This window comes from Phodopus roborovskii, unplaced genomic scaffold (genome assembly GCF_943737965.1).
Source record: "Phodopus roborovskii unplaced genomic scaffold, PHOROB, whole genome shotgun sequence".
Lineage (NCBI taxonomy): Eukaryota > Metazoa > Chordata > Mammalia > Rodentia > Cricetidae > Phodopus > Phodopus roborovskii.
The window spans coordinates 20,038,897-20,052,963 of NW_026126541.1; the positions used below are offsets into that span (position 1 = coordinate 20,038,897).

General features: G+C 39.9%; 1 protein-coding gene across 2 annotated transcripts in view; it reads right to left on the minus strand.

The window, feature by feature from the left end:
- Positions 1 to 6,771: 6,771 nt before the first annotated feature.
- The window catches only part of LOC127233441 (cytochrome P450 2C26), a 117,872-nt gene continuing 110,576 nt past the window's right edge, over positions 6,772 to 14,067 (minus strand). For both annotated transcript variants that reach the window (XM_051199923.1, XM_051199922.1), the window contains exons 7-9: positions 11,729 to 11,916; positions 8,322 to 8,463; positions 6,772 to 7,145 (exon numbers count right to left, since the gene is read on the minus strand). In XM_051199923.1, coding sequence (XP_051055880.1) covers positions 6,964 to 7,145; positions 8,322 to 8,463; positions 11,729 to 11,916 — 512 coding nt within the window. In that variant the 3' untranslated portion in view covers positions 6,772 to 6,963. The remainder of the gene's footprint in view (positions 7,146 to 8,321; positions 8,464 to 11,728; positions 11,917 to 14,067) is intronic.

Genomic DNA, 14,067 nt, shown 5'->3' on the forward strand with positions numbered 1-14,067 from the left:
AAAACAGAAACAATGCAATGCATTAACACGCTAGCAGAAACAGCTCGTTCCTGGTCCAACGAAGCTACTAATAAGGTTAAAAAACTGGAATCTGATGGAAAACATGGCAGATAGATTCTGTTCCATGTATGAGGTAATGGCAAGCTAACAGATACAACATTGTTTCTGGAAGGCAGTTCACATGCCATTCAGATAATATCTAAGGATGAGAATATTAAAAGCATAGAATCATTGGTAGTTAGAGAAAACAAGAAACTGACTGGTTCAATGAAGTCTCTGGAAAGTTATATGATTCAAGTTAAAACACTCAAAGAAGCAATGGTAAATAGATTACAGGCTTTAGAAGACCTTCAATTTGATACATCAGAAGAAGAACTACAGGTAACAGGGCAGGAAAGAAACTTAAAATTTCCTACACCATTTAGGATCAGGGAAGACTTGTCTAAGGTCATTTTCCCATCACCAGTGGCTTTCCCCATAGCTATCACTGAAAAATCAGTAAGAAAAAACACCTGAAAGGTTTTGTTGCATATCAGTGGGAACCAATACATATGAAAGATTTAAAAGGTATAAAGGACTTGCCTCCTTAGCGCAGTAGGCAGCGCGTCAGTCTCATAAAATGTATAAAGGAAGCAGTAGTCTCTTATGGCCTACACTCACCATATGTGAAGCAATTAATAGAATCATGGGCAAGGAATAACAAGGTAACACTTAAGGATTGGGATCAATTAATATCAGCTGTCCTTGAAAACTCCTCTCAATTAGAATGGAGGGCTTTATGGAGAGAGGAAGCAAAAGCTCTTGAACTTCAGGGCTTAAAGAAAGGTTATAAAGCTCCCCAAGAAAAAAATTATTGGTGAGGGTCTTTATGCTGACCCAGAAACTCAAGCTGCATATGATGACCACACCTTGTCTCTATGCAGTACAGCAGCTTTGAACGCTTGGGACAAAGTTTATGAACTAGGGGAGAGGACAGAATCCTATACTAAGATGAGGCAAGGACCAAGAGAACACTTTAGTATATCCCTACAAAGATTGTCTGGGGCAATACAGTTAGAGGTAGCAGACACAGATTATAGGCAAATACTCATAGAGTCATTAGCTTATGAGAATGCAAATCCACAGTGCAAGCAAGTGCTTTGACTCTTAAAAATCAGATCAGCACTGTTGAATGAATGGGTCCTATATACAGACAACATTTAGTATAATGACTGAAGCTTGGGTAGGAGAAGCCATATCTAAAGGTCTGATAAGACATCAAGATAACAGATGTCTTAACTATGGTGACACAGAAGCTTGGATAGGAGAAGGCATCTCCAAAGGTTTGAAAAGATATCAAAATATCAGATGTTTTAATTGTGGTAGTATAGGGCATCTAAGAAGAAATTGTAGGCAGAGTATTCCTAGGAATAACACTCTTAGGAATGAACAGAACAGAAGGCCTTAGCCTTCTGGGTTATGTAGAAGGTGTGGCAAAGGCGGACAGTGGACCAATGAATGTATATTGACCAGAGACAAGCAAGAGAGTGCTCCAGGGCCCCTTCCCCAGACCTAGTTCCCCCAGGTCATGACCACCCCTGTCCCTACCCCCCAATGGGTGTGGTCAATACCATAGGTATGGACAGAGACCTGTGCTACAGACATTTGCTAAACAATGTTAATAGCAGCATTATTCCTAATAGCTAGAACCTGGAAACAATATAGATGCCCCTCAGCCAAAGAATGTATAAGGATAATGTGATACAGTTACACAATGAAGTACTACTCTGGTAAAAAATGATGACCTCACAAAATTTTCAGGCAATGGATGGAACTAGAGAAAACCATCCTGAGTGAGGTAACCAGATTCAGAAAGATAAACACAGTATGTATTCACTCATAGGTGGATATTAGATTTAAATAAAAGTAGAAAAAAGACTCAAATGCACAGCTCCAGAGAAGCTAGGTAACAAGGAGGACCCTGCGAGGGACACAAGGGTTACCCTGGGAAAAGAAATAGATGATATCTACAGGGAAAAGTGGGGGTGGGATGTTGTAACTGAGAGGGAAGGGACCGAGATGGTCTAGGCAGTGGGGACTGCAGTGGAAGAGCAATGAAAAAGATATCTTAATAGAGAGAGCACCTATGGGCTTAGGTGATGGGAGATGTCATTCTGTAAATATGTTTCTCATTCTGGTTAATGAATAAAGCATTGTTGGCCAATAGGAAAGCAAGATAGGTGGGACTAGGAGACAAGGAGGATTCCAGAAGTAGTAGGGAGGAGTCGAGATGTAGAGACCAGGTGAGGTGCGGGGGGCCACTCTCCCAAACGCTTTAGCTGCTGAGGGACAGGGACAGTTCTCTCACTTTACACAGGCTGTGAAAGAAGGTGGGGGTGAGGGTTGGTTGGGCACCTCTCTCTCCTGCCAGATGAGGGAGGAGCGGACCTCCCATGCTCACATTCTTATTTCTTTCTTTCTTTCTTTCTTTCTTTCTTTCTTTCTTTCTTTCTTTATTTATTTATTTATTATTTTACATGTCGATCCCAGTTCCTTCTCCCTCTTTCCCTCCCTCCATTCCTCTTACCCTCTCTGCCCCCTCACAAGCACCCTGACTACCCTCCCCTCCCCTCCTCCCACCCCAATTCCACATGTAGGGCATCCATGGGGGATGTGTCTGCAAGGCCATTTTGTGCACCAGGAATACATCCTGGTTCCACTGTCTGAGGTCCCTTAAACTGCTCAGTCCTTCTGGCTGAGACCCATATTCAGGGCGGCCTGAGTCAGTCCCATGCTGGATTCCCAGCTATCAGTCTGGGTTCCCGTTAGCTCCTCCTTATTCAGGTCAGCTGTCTCTTTGTGTTTCTGCAACCTGGTCATGTCCTCTCCCTCTGCATCTGGATTCTAGTTTGACTCAGTGTTTAGTTATTGGTGTTTGCTTCTGTTTTCAACAGGTACTAGATGAGGGCTCCACGATGGTGGATAAGTTAGTTGTTGATCTCACTATCCAGGAAGGGCGTTTATGGTAGCCTTTCCACAGTTGCTCAAATTGTTAGTTGGCGGCAGTCTTGTAGGTCTCTAGACCTTTCTTTAGGTTTAGTTTTCTCTTCAAACCAATAATGTCTTCCCCTTTTATGTTCGTTCACATTCTCAGGACCATTTCAATTCCAGCCCCATCAATAGGGTCAACTCTACTGTGTAGCTCAAATACTATAAACCCAGAGACAGCTGTTGGGTTTCAAGCTTAAGGTAAGAAAAGCAAAGCAGCCAAGCCACCAGAGAGCTTGACCTTTACCAAGGCTGGGACAATCCTGTCCTCAACGTGGCTGAAGTTTCCCAACACTGAATGCCAGCTCTGAGACCCTGCTCCTGACTTATATACCTCTCTAGACCTGGGGTTAAAGGCATGTGCCACCACCACCCAGCTTCTATGGCTAACTAGCATAGTTGCTGGGATTAAAGGTGTGTACCACCATATCTGGCCTCTATGGCTGTGGCTGGCTTGCATTCTTATCTTCAGGCAAGATTTATTAGATCATAAATAATATATCACCACACTACTGCGATATAGGCGAGATGCAGGGCCCACTTCCTTTAGAGCTGTAACTGGTAAGAGGGAGGATCAGCTCTCTTGCCCAACATGGTGGCATCTCTCTCCAGCCCTCTGCACCTCATGGCACAAAAGGGGTTGTGACCAGCTATCCAACTCTCACACTGTTAGGGACAGCTCACCCATGCCTCCCCCTACAGGATAGGCTTCCAAGGATCTGGGGGTTGGGGTGGGGGGTCAGGTCTCATCCAGGCGGTGGCACACCTTGCCATGCTGCTTTTATGTGTCTGCAGGCGTCTGCACCGACCTGAAGACTGCAGCTGCCAGGAGTTGGAGTTTCCTCCCCTGACCCTCTGAGGCCATCGCCAAGCTGAAGCCATTGTGAACACTATGCTGCATGCCAGGAGACTTCAGCCTTCCCTAAGTGGCTCCGGCATTGCAGATAACTTATCGCTGTTACAGCCGCCGCGAGTTTGGGCTGTGGTTTGTCGTCAGTCACTCCGCAGTCTCTGCTTTTAATCCTAGCAACCCACAATAAGCTTGATTTTTACTCTTCCACCTGACATTTCTTAGCTGGCTAACTAAGACCTTACAGGGACCAAGGTCAGAGATATCTCCAGCTACCAGACACCATTTGGGGGGAATACACCTGTGCCACCTACTGTCCAAGTGTAATTACTGCAGGTTGAGATCTGCAACCAAACAGGGGGGTGGGGGGGGGATGAAATCTTGAAATTTGCAGGCAAATGGATGGACTAGAAGAAGCCACACTGAAGGAGGTAACCCAGTAACAGAAAGACCAGCATGATATGTACTGACTCATAAGTAGATATTAGGCATAGAGCAAATGATAACCAGCTTCCAACCCACAACCCCAGAGAAAGTAGGAAGCAAGGAGGACCCAAAGAGGGGCATACGTGTACACCCTGAGAAGGAGAAAGGGACAAGATGTCCTGAGAATACTGGGAGCATAATGGGAGGGGGAAGGAGGTAGGAGAAAGGGAAGACAAGAGGGGAACTCGAGCGATGAGGAAGACCAAGGTGAGGGAAGGATAGAGAAAGAGAGCAAGGAAAGAGATACCACAATAGAGGGAGACATTACAGGTTTAAAGAGAAATCTGGCACTAGGGAAACATCCAGAGACCTACAAGGATGACCCCAACTAACAAGTATAGTGGAGAGTCTACCTTAAATGCCCTTCTCTGATAAATGAGATTGATGCCTACTTTATATGCCATTCTAGAGCCCACATCCACTAGCTGATGGAAACAGAAGCAGACACCCACAGCTGAACACTGAGCCAAATTCCTGGAATCCAGTTGCAGAGAGGGAGAAGGGATGAGCAAAGGGGTTAAGACCAAGCTGAAGAAACCCGCAGAAACAGCTGACTTGAACAAGGGGGAGCTCATGGACTCCAGACTGACAGCTGGGAAATCAGCATAGGACCGACCCAGACCCCCTGAATGTGGATCTCAGTTAGGAGGCCTGCGCAGTATATGGTACCTCTGACAAAGGTACCCTAGTGCAGGAAAGGGTTTCTGGAACCCATTTCCCATTGAGGGATACTCCCTTAGCCAAGAGACAAGGAGGCAGGCCTAGGCCTCCTTGACAGATTTTGATGATCTCTCATGGTTGGTCACACCCTCCCTGAGAAGTGGATGGGGGATGGGATTGTGGAGTCAGTGGGGGCCATAAGAGGATGGCAGGGAGAGGGGACTGGGATTGATGTATACAATACAAAAATTAAATTAACAAAATCTATTTTAAAATTTAAAAAAAGAAAATTACTTTTTCAATTTCTCAGGTTTGATAGAGGTCGAACTAATATGGTAGATAAGAAGCCTGGATTGATACACAGACAGATATAGGAGAGACAGAATACATAGATACATGAAAGAGAGAGAAAAAGAGAGAGATATATATAAAGATGATAATAGATAGACAGGTGAGTGTTGATTTTCCAAATCAATTTGTTCATATGGGTTTAGAACTGCTAATTTCCTCTCTAATCTGACTGAAGCAGGGATACTCAGAAAAGCAGGTGGCACATCCGAAAGCAACTTTAAATGCCTGAAAACAGTAGAGTCAATTGGGCAGCATACTTTACTAGAATATAACTATATAAAATATTAATATTTTAGCTCATTTTCACAAAGAGCCACATTTTGTACCACAAGAACATATTTATAGATTGAATAGCATGTGTAGACATACCTCTATAGTAGATCCCAGGAAAGGATAATCATTAATGTCATTTCTCATTTGATTACTTGTACTGCAGTGGGAAGGGGGTGTTGCATCTAAAAATTATAGAAATGTAATACTTCCTAGTACCATTATTCCTTTGGAAGAGAAAAGAGGAATATGCAGCATATACTTAGCAATAGGAAAGCAAAATGCATGTTCAGCTCTAACCTGAGAACATCAAGTTAAAAGCATGTTTAAATTTTCTACCTTTTATTAATATCAACAGCAAAACAGGGTATGACCTGGCCCATGTGTGCACTCATCTCTGTGACTTGTCCCCTACAGAGAGGAGCTAATTTTGGACACTATTTCCTTGTTTCAAATACAAATACTCCCAAGATTCCAAGTGATACTCAGCCAAAGAACTTTGGTACCTTCCTCTACATGTTTTGCTTTACATGTGTATGTGTGGGTTGAGGATGTGTTGCATAATCAGATTATATGTGAGAGAATGTATGCACATGTATCTATCCATATGTGGAAGTAAGAGGTAAACCTTAGACGCTGTTTCTAGGTAGATGACAAGTTTGTCTTTTGAGATAGGGTATCTCACTGGCAAATGGAGCTCACTAATTAGACCGGGTTGGATGTTCATAAAACTTGAAGAATCTTTTGTTCTGTCTCCCAAGTGTTGGTTTGACAAGCACACACCACCATGCCTGGCTGTTATATACGTACCAGAGATTAGATTTAGATCTTCAGGTTTGGGCGGCAAGCATTTAAGTGGATTATATCTCTCTCTAGCATTCAGCCTTGCATTCATTCCCTATGCTTCACAGTGTGTGGTCCAGCATGATGTGTTGGGAATTGTATCTTCTTTCATTTCTTACCTGAATTGTAAGCTAGTCTCAGAACAAGCACATGATAAAATATAGTTTTTATTGAGAACACGAAGAAAAATGATAATGAATTATCGTATTATATAAGTTAATTAACATTAACTGCCATCTTAGCTCAAGACCAGATACATATTAGCATAAGAGATGTGAACACTGTTGCAAAGAACAGATAATAGCGATATATTTGTGCAGTGACTTGAGAAACTGCAAGATGATTGACAGTTGTTTCCTGGGACTTGACAGAATGGGAATACATGAGAGGGGAAGGACACTTTGTCCCTGGTGGAATGAAGGCAAAGAGGGAATTGCAGGAAACAACACAGTCTGGGCCAGAAAGTGTTATTCTCTTTAGACAGGAATGAAACAAAGCTGGTAGGGAGGTGGCAGAGAGGCAAATCCACTGGCGACTGGGGCTGTATTGATGTCCTTAGTGTGAACCAATGATTTCAGCTTAAAGTTCTGTAAAATGGTGGTCAGGAATAGAAACAGCTCCATGCGTGCCAGGCCCTCTCCTGCACACATACGCTTTCCTAGGGGGAAAAATAAAAGAGATTGTTATTGCCTGTAAATGTGAGAATAACTGTACTTATAGCTGACACAAGAGGCTGTGAATAAAGGGTAAGTTATTGGATGGGTTGGTGGAAGGATGGCTCTATGAAAGGACAGATAATTAGGCAAATAAAAGATGTGGAACAAATTTGTTGCACAATTAACATACATTATTTAAAAAATACATTGTTAAAAATTACTTTTTGTCTAGGTGTGGTTGTTCACATCTGTAAACAGACTGCCTGGGAGATGGAGGAAGAGGGAGTCTCTGTTCAATATCAAAAATAACAAAACCAAGGACAGAAGCTACATATTCAAAGGCAGCATGCACTCTGAAGATGTTGACTCAATATCCATTAGTCCCACCCTGAATGACAAGGAGTGGGGTTATCTATCATCTTTGCAGAGTGCCCTGCCATGTGGACAATGTCTCCATCATCTCATAATGATCTCGAAGCTTCTGGCATGGTGAACTGTGTAAAAAAATGCTCTGATCTAATGGTACATGGCCTTCTTTTCATGTATGTGATTTCTTCATACAATTCTCCATTACCCATGCCTTTTGAGGCAGTTAGGAAGTCATGTATTAGAATGCTGTTTCATTTTTGGCATTAATATATAAGGTCTGAAAGAAAAAATGTGATGATCTATACCTAATAACCCAGAGATCTGGGAGGCTTTCTTATTGCCCTAGTTCAATTGATATTTGATAAGTATTTGTTCATTCAGGTGTATACCAAGGGCACTTGAGGCTCTTCAGTAATTTTCTGTATTTTTGGAGACTTGTAATTGCATAGTCCATCACAGAGGTGGTTGACATGGCAAAGGAAAGTCCATGAATGCAATTTATGATGTCTCCATTTTCATGGTGAGTGGGAAGAGTATTAAAGAAGTTAGCTTTCTTTGATATTTCTCTGATGAAGCCAAAGGAAGAAAACAAATAGCCTTACTCTAGCTTTCTCAAGTTTGAGCAGTGAATGAACAATCAAAGCCTCACTTTCATATCCTGACAGGGAAGACATTTCTTTTTCATGACAGTGCATGGGGCTGGAAGTTGTACCCCTAATCATTGCATGTCTACTGGCCATTAAGGAGCCACTTTTTAAGCCTCCACAGATTCTCATGTCACTGGATCTATGGAAATGAATGTCTCTCACCTGTTGAAAAAGGCATGAAGTAGTCACTTTTCTTAAAGTTTCCATTCTTATCTAGAAAGTGGCCAGGGTCAAACACCTCTGGGTTGGGGAATTCCTTGCTGTCACGCAGCACTGATGATAATGATGTTATAACTGTTGTTCCCTATAACAACACACAGAAATCAAGTTACAAAAGCTACAAGTCACAAAGCTAAAACACATTAGAAAAAGCCTAATGGAACCTTAGTTCTATAGTTGGGGTAAAGGTCAAATAACAGTAGGGAAGTTTCAACACAGAGGGTACATAAGGAACAGGAAAAAGATGGAGACCAGGTACAGTGGTGTAGCTAATTTTCACATGAGTACTTGAACTAAAGCTCCTGGATATCTTCTCCCTTCCCTTCAGATTGGACTCATGCTTCTTATGACCACTGTCTGCTATAGCTCATCACATCTGTCTACATACTCCACTTGTGAATCAGGCTCCAGATGGAATAAATAGTTCATTGAGTGTTGTGAACAGAATAGGATATCATTCATTAAGAACAATATGGAAAATTTGGAGAGCCAAATGCCACTGTGTTCCTCATTTACAGAATCTATATATCTATCTAGTTATAGATAAGAGAGTAAATATAGGGCTATGTACCACAGTAAAGGTGTGCAGTCATATATACAATCTATCTATATAAATGCACAGACACAAACATGGAAATGCACATACGAATGTATGTCAAAAAACAGGATGAAAACTATTTTGAAGAAGAAAAGGAAGGAATGGATGGGGAGGAGAGGGAGGAAATAAAATGACATCCAGATAAGAAGAAGGGTAAGTTATGATTTCATGATCTGATCACAGCTAAATCAATAGAACTTCAGAAGATATACAGAAATTACTGGAAGCTGGAGATGGGGCTGCCAAACTCTCTTCAACTAGCATATAAACTAACCTTATATTGTGTAAAAGTTCCTAGGAATATGGTCTAAAAGCTTTTACAGGGTTGCCATACAAATTAGAATGTGGCTAAGCTAAATGTGTTTGCAATGTAAAAACTGTTTATGTGAAAATAGTTCTAGCATCAATAGGAAGTGAATGTATTATATTCATAATCATTTGTTTACATGTTGCCTGTCACTGCTTCTCTGCTAAAATGACAGTGTCTCTAAAGGGGCAGCACATTTCTTATGGGCTAGAAGGTCTGAAATATACCAGAACAATTACTGCAAAAATCATTGGTTCCTTCTTATCTTATTAGTTCTGTTGAGATCAGTGGCTCTAGTCTGATCAGAGAAAACACTTATTATATTTGACAGAAGGGAAAATCAGCAGTGAAATACCCAGGTTGTTTTTACAAAGGAATGGAATATTCTACTTAACTAGACCACAAAGAGTCCAGTCATATCATCATCCAGCAGCAGAGGGATGATGAGATATAAGTTGAGCTATGCAACACTCTCCTAAAACTGGGCCTTAAGCCCAAGGAAGCTCTGAGGATATATATATTGTTCTAATCTTGTACTTTGTTCTACTTACCAATTATTTGGGCTAATGACATAAACATAAACAAGTTTTGTATATTAGCCATACACTTCAACGGTCTTACCTCAGGAGTGTCCTTCAGCCAAGCAGAGCACACTGGTAACCTAACCCATATACTAAGTCTATTATCACACAGCAAAACCCATGCCACCTGGAAAAATTAGTTCCATCATCTCTACATGATATCAGTAACTGGAACCTTACCGATATATTTATTTTTGCCCCACCACATTCTGAAATAATAGAAGACTCTCCAGGAGAGAGCAACTTCATCCTTTCTGAGTGAAGATATTCATATAAAAATTCTGAAGTTTTCATCTGTAGTATCTGGTACTCAATATAAAGTTTTATAGTGTCTTCCAAGTAGCACTAAGTGGCCACAGATAAAATAAATAAAAACAGAACCACATCAGGAAACATTTTAAACTTAGTTTTAAGCCAACAACTTGGTTTTAATATAAAATTCTAACAAGTACAAGGAAGAAAAATTATGAACAGAATTTTCTTAACATAAAAGTCATAAGTAAGATGTGGTAGAGAAATTCCAATGTACATATATTTTTGTGACATATACAGTCAGTGATCAAAGAGTAAAAAATACACAGAACCATAACATGGGTTCAGAGAACAATTTTGAAGAGAATGACAGAATTTTGTGAATCAAATTCATCTCAAAGTAAAAAAAATCTATACTCCTGGGCCATGCTTGTACATAATTGGCTCCACAATGAAGTATCTCTTATATCCTTAAGTAAATCAGATCAAAAATTTACTTCTGACCTACACATTTATCAGTGTTTTCCTAAGACATCAAACTTGACAGAGAGATATTAAGTTACAATTGACATTCTAATCAGAAATGTGACAATTGATGTGCTGTGAAAAAATACTTTTTCACACTGTGAAGATTGATTGAATATGGAGTTGATTGGCCACTACTCAGGCAGAAATTAGAAGTGTGGCAAGCTAATTAGGAGAATGACGGAAAAAGTAGAGCAGAGTCAGAGGACATGCCCATCAGCTACTGAGGAAGCAGGATGTGTAGAAAATGAGTTAACATGCCATGAGACACGTGGCAAAGCATAGATAAGAAATGCGGATTAATTTAAATGTAAGAGTTAGGTAGTAGCGAGCCTGAGATATTGCCCAAGCATTTACAGTTAGTATTAAGTCTCAAAGTCACTTATTTGGGAAATGGCTGCTGGTTGTTTTGGGATCAGTCAGTCAGAGAAGGTAAACGCTACCTATAGTGATGCCTACTGCAACCAGGTCTGTTCATCGCTATCCTGCAATTCATCAAACTGAAGAGAAACTAAGACACAGGAATACAACACGTACATAGAAAATTACTAGCCCACATAACACCTTCAAATTCCACATATATTTACAGAAACGATTACATAAATTGTTTCCATTAAGCAGATGGAAAGAATAGCAGAGGCACTAGAGAAATAATAATAGGCATTAATAATTCAGGATACCTCTAAGAATGTGTTTACAGGCTACATCATTGAAAAGAAACAAGGCAAAGAATCCAATGTCACAAATAAATGAATGAAGTAGTCTTATTAGGAAGTTGAAGAATTCATGATATCAATTCTTTCCAATTTGAAGATTTTTTTTCTAATAATGATAAAAATCTAGAAAAGACTTTTGGAAATTTGAGAAAATGTTTGGACATTCAAGCAGAGACACCTAAGCTTTGTCCACGGTGTTTGGAAGAGAGAGCAAATGTGGGAGTATCATCGTATCTCTGTACCTGAGTAGTGCTGCCCTCCTGATCATGAAGCAAACCACAATCAGCCCTGAGTGACTCAGAGAATGGGAAGCTCACTGTGATCTGGGAGCATCAAGAGAACAGAGGTGCAGCAGAGACGAGCCAGCTTACCTTGGGGATGAAGTAGTCTCTGAACTTAATGTCACAGGTCACCGCATGGGGCAGATTGGTGGGGAGGAGGTCGATGAATCTCTGGACCTCATGAATCATGGCATCTGTGTAGGGCATGTGGCTCCTATCCTGCATGCAGGGGTTGCGGTGTCTGCCAATCACTCGCTCAATCTCTTCCTGGACTTTAGCTGATTGGTGACCATGACATATGGAGGAATAGAAAAGTGATGTGTTTGGCACAATATAAGGCCATACACCACATAATGTAGGTGTTCCAAAAAAATTCTAAATGTTTGCTTTTTCATTCGAGGGTAAAAGCATATATATATATATATATATATATATATATATATATATGCTGTGTTGTAGGTTTATATCCCTATCTTTCTATAAAGATATGATGTAGATGAGCATATACTTATTATTTAGTAACTATAACAGCAAATAAAGTATAAGTATGTACAAGTATCAAGTAAAGCAACATACTTGCTCAACATGTTTTGGTCCGTGGTCAAGGAGATGAGAAGTCAGATACTAAATCTCTATCTAAATACAGTATTCTCTTGCAGTCACATTCTAATGTATGTGTATTTATGAACATCTTTTTGTGCTGCATGTATACAATTTAAAAGACTCTTCTTTTTTGTTCCCACACCCAATACTGAACAAGTTCAACCTCTTCAAATACTTCTGAAATATATTCATATTTGTAAAATGACTGTTTCTTATATGACCACATATGCACAACATTTATGAATTTCAGGTATGGGAAATGAAAATCTCATTCATATCTACATTATCTATATGAATAACTACATGAAAAACACATATTCCCTTCCGTTACCCCCTCACTTCATTAACAATAGCATATTGGGACCTCATGAAACTGAAAAGCTTCTATATGGAAAATTACACCATCATTAGAACAAAACGGTTGTCTACAGAATAGGAAAAGATTTTTACCAGCTACACATCCAATAGAGGACTAATATCCAAAATACATAAACAATTTAAAAAACAAAATATCAAGAAAACAACCCAATTAATAAATTGGATGGAGATATGAGCAGAGAATTCCCAAAAGATGAAACTCAAAGGACTGAAAAAAACTTAAACTTAGAAAAATTATCAAAAGTGGTAGGCATCAGAGAAATGCAAATCAAAACTACTTTGAGATTTCATCTTACAACAACCAGAATGGTGAATATCAGCTTTGTAAAAAGTTACAGCTCATTCAGGTGAGGATGTGGACCAAAAGGAATATTTAGGCATTGATGGTGAGAGTGTAAACCTATTCAGCCACTACACATATCAGTGTGACAGTACTTTAGGAAGGTAGAAATCAATCTACATCATTTTTTGTTATCCACTATAGTACTCACATGGTAAATACTGAATTGGGAGCTTCCCAGACCTGGAGCACAGCAACATCTCTGATACTCTTAACTTTCCACTCCTAAAGCCCATGACTTCCTGTGGCTTTACTTCAGATATTAGGATGTAAAAACATTCTCACAAGTATCATGAAGAAATGAAAAACTAGATAAAAATTATAGCAAACCTGGAGGTTTCATCTGCCTTTTATTTTATAAAATTATAAGAAGTCAGCTGATCTGGAGAATACTGGTGTTGTCTTGATGAAAACAGTTTACATGGGACTGAGGGATCTCCCTGAAAGATTTCATGCTTCTACTCAGTCTTAAAGCTACATCAGTCTTTCTTGGGTGGATGTTATAAATCTATTCTGATTAATGCATGTAACATATTTTCCATTAGGGTGGTAAAATAAGAATTGCTGCTTTATTCCTTTTATCTGAAGGATAGACCCTGCTGCTCACACAGAATTACATGCAGAAAGGGCTCTGATATGCAGAATTCTGGGACTCACATGTTGCCAGTTTCCCCTTTCAACCCCATGCATTGCTCATTTCCTGTCTATCATAAATGTCTCAGGTAAAGGGCTTCTTAGACTTAGTTTATTTTAAGAATTTACTTTCATGGAGGGGGGGTTCACCTGCTGAATGGGAACAGGAAGGGAACTTCAGCAAGGCCAGTATCCTGTATACAGCATTGTTCTCTATTAAACTTCCAATGCTTTGAAACAAGAGTTTTCATGGGTCTGTAGATACAGATCCACATCTTGTTATTCTGACTACATGCATGCTCATCTAACATTTATGTTTGTTTCAACATTGGATTTCCTGCTCTATGTTTTTTTTTCATTCCTCATACTATGGTTTCAGTAGTTTAAAGAAACCTTCTTGATTGTTTATTGATATCACTTCCTATCCTAAAACTATAAATTTGTTCCATATCTGTGCTTTTATCATGTATTGAGC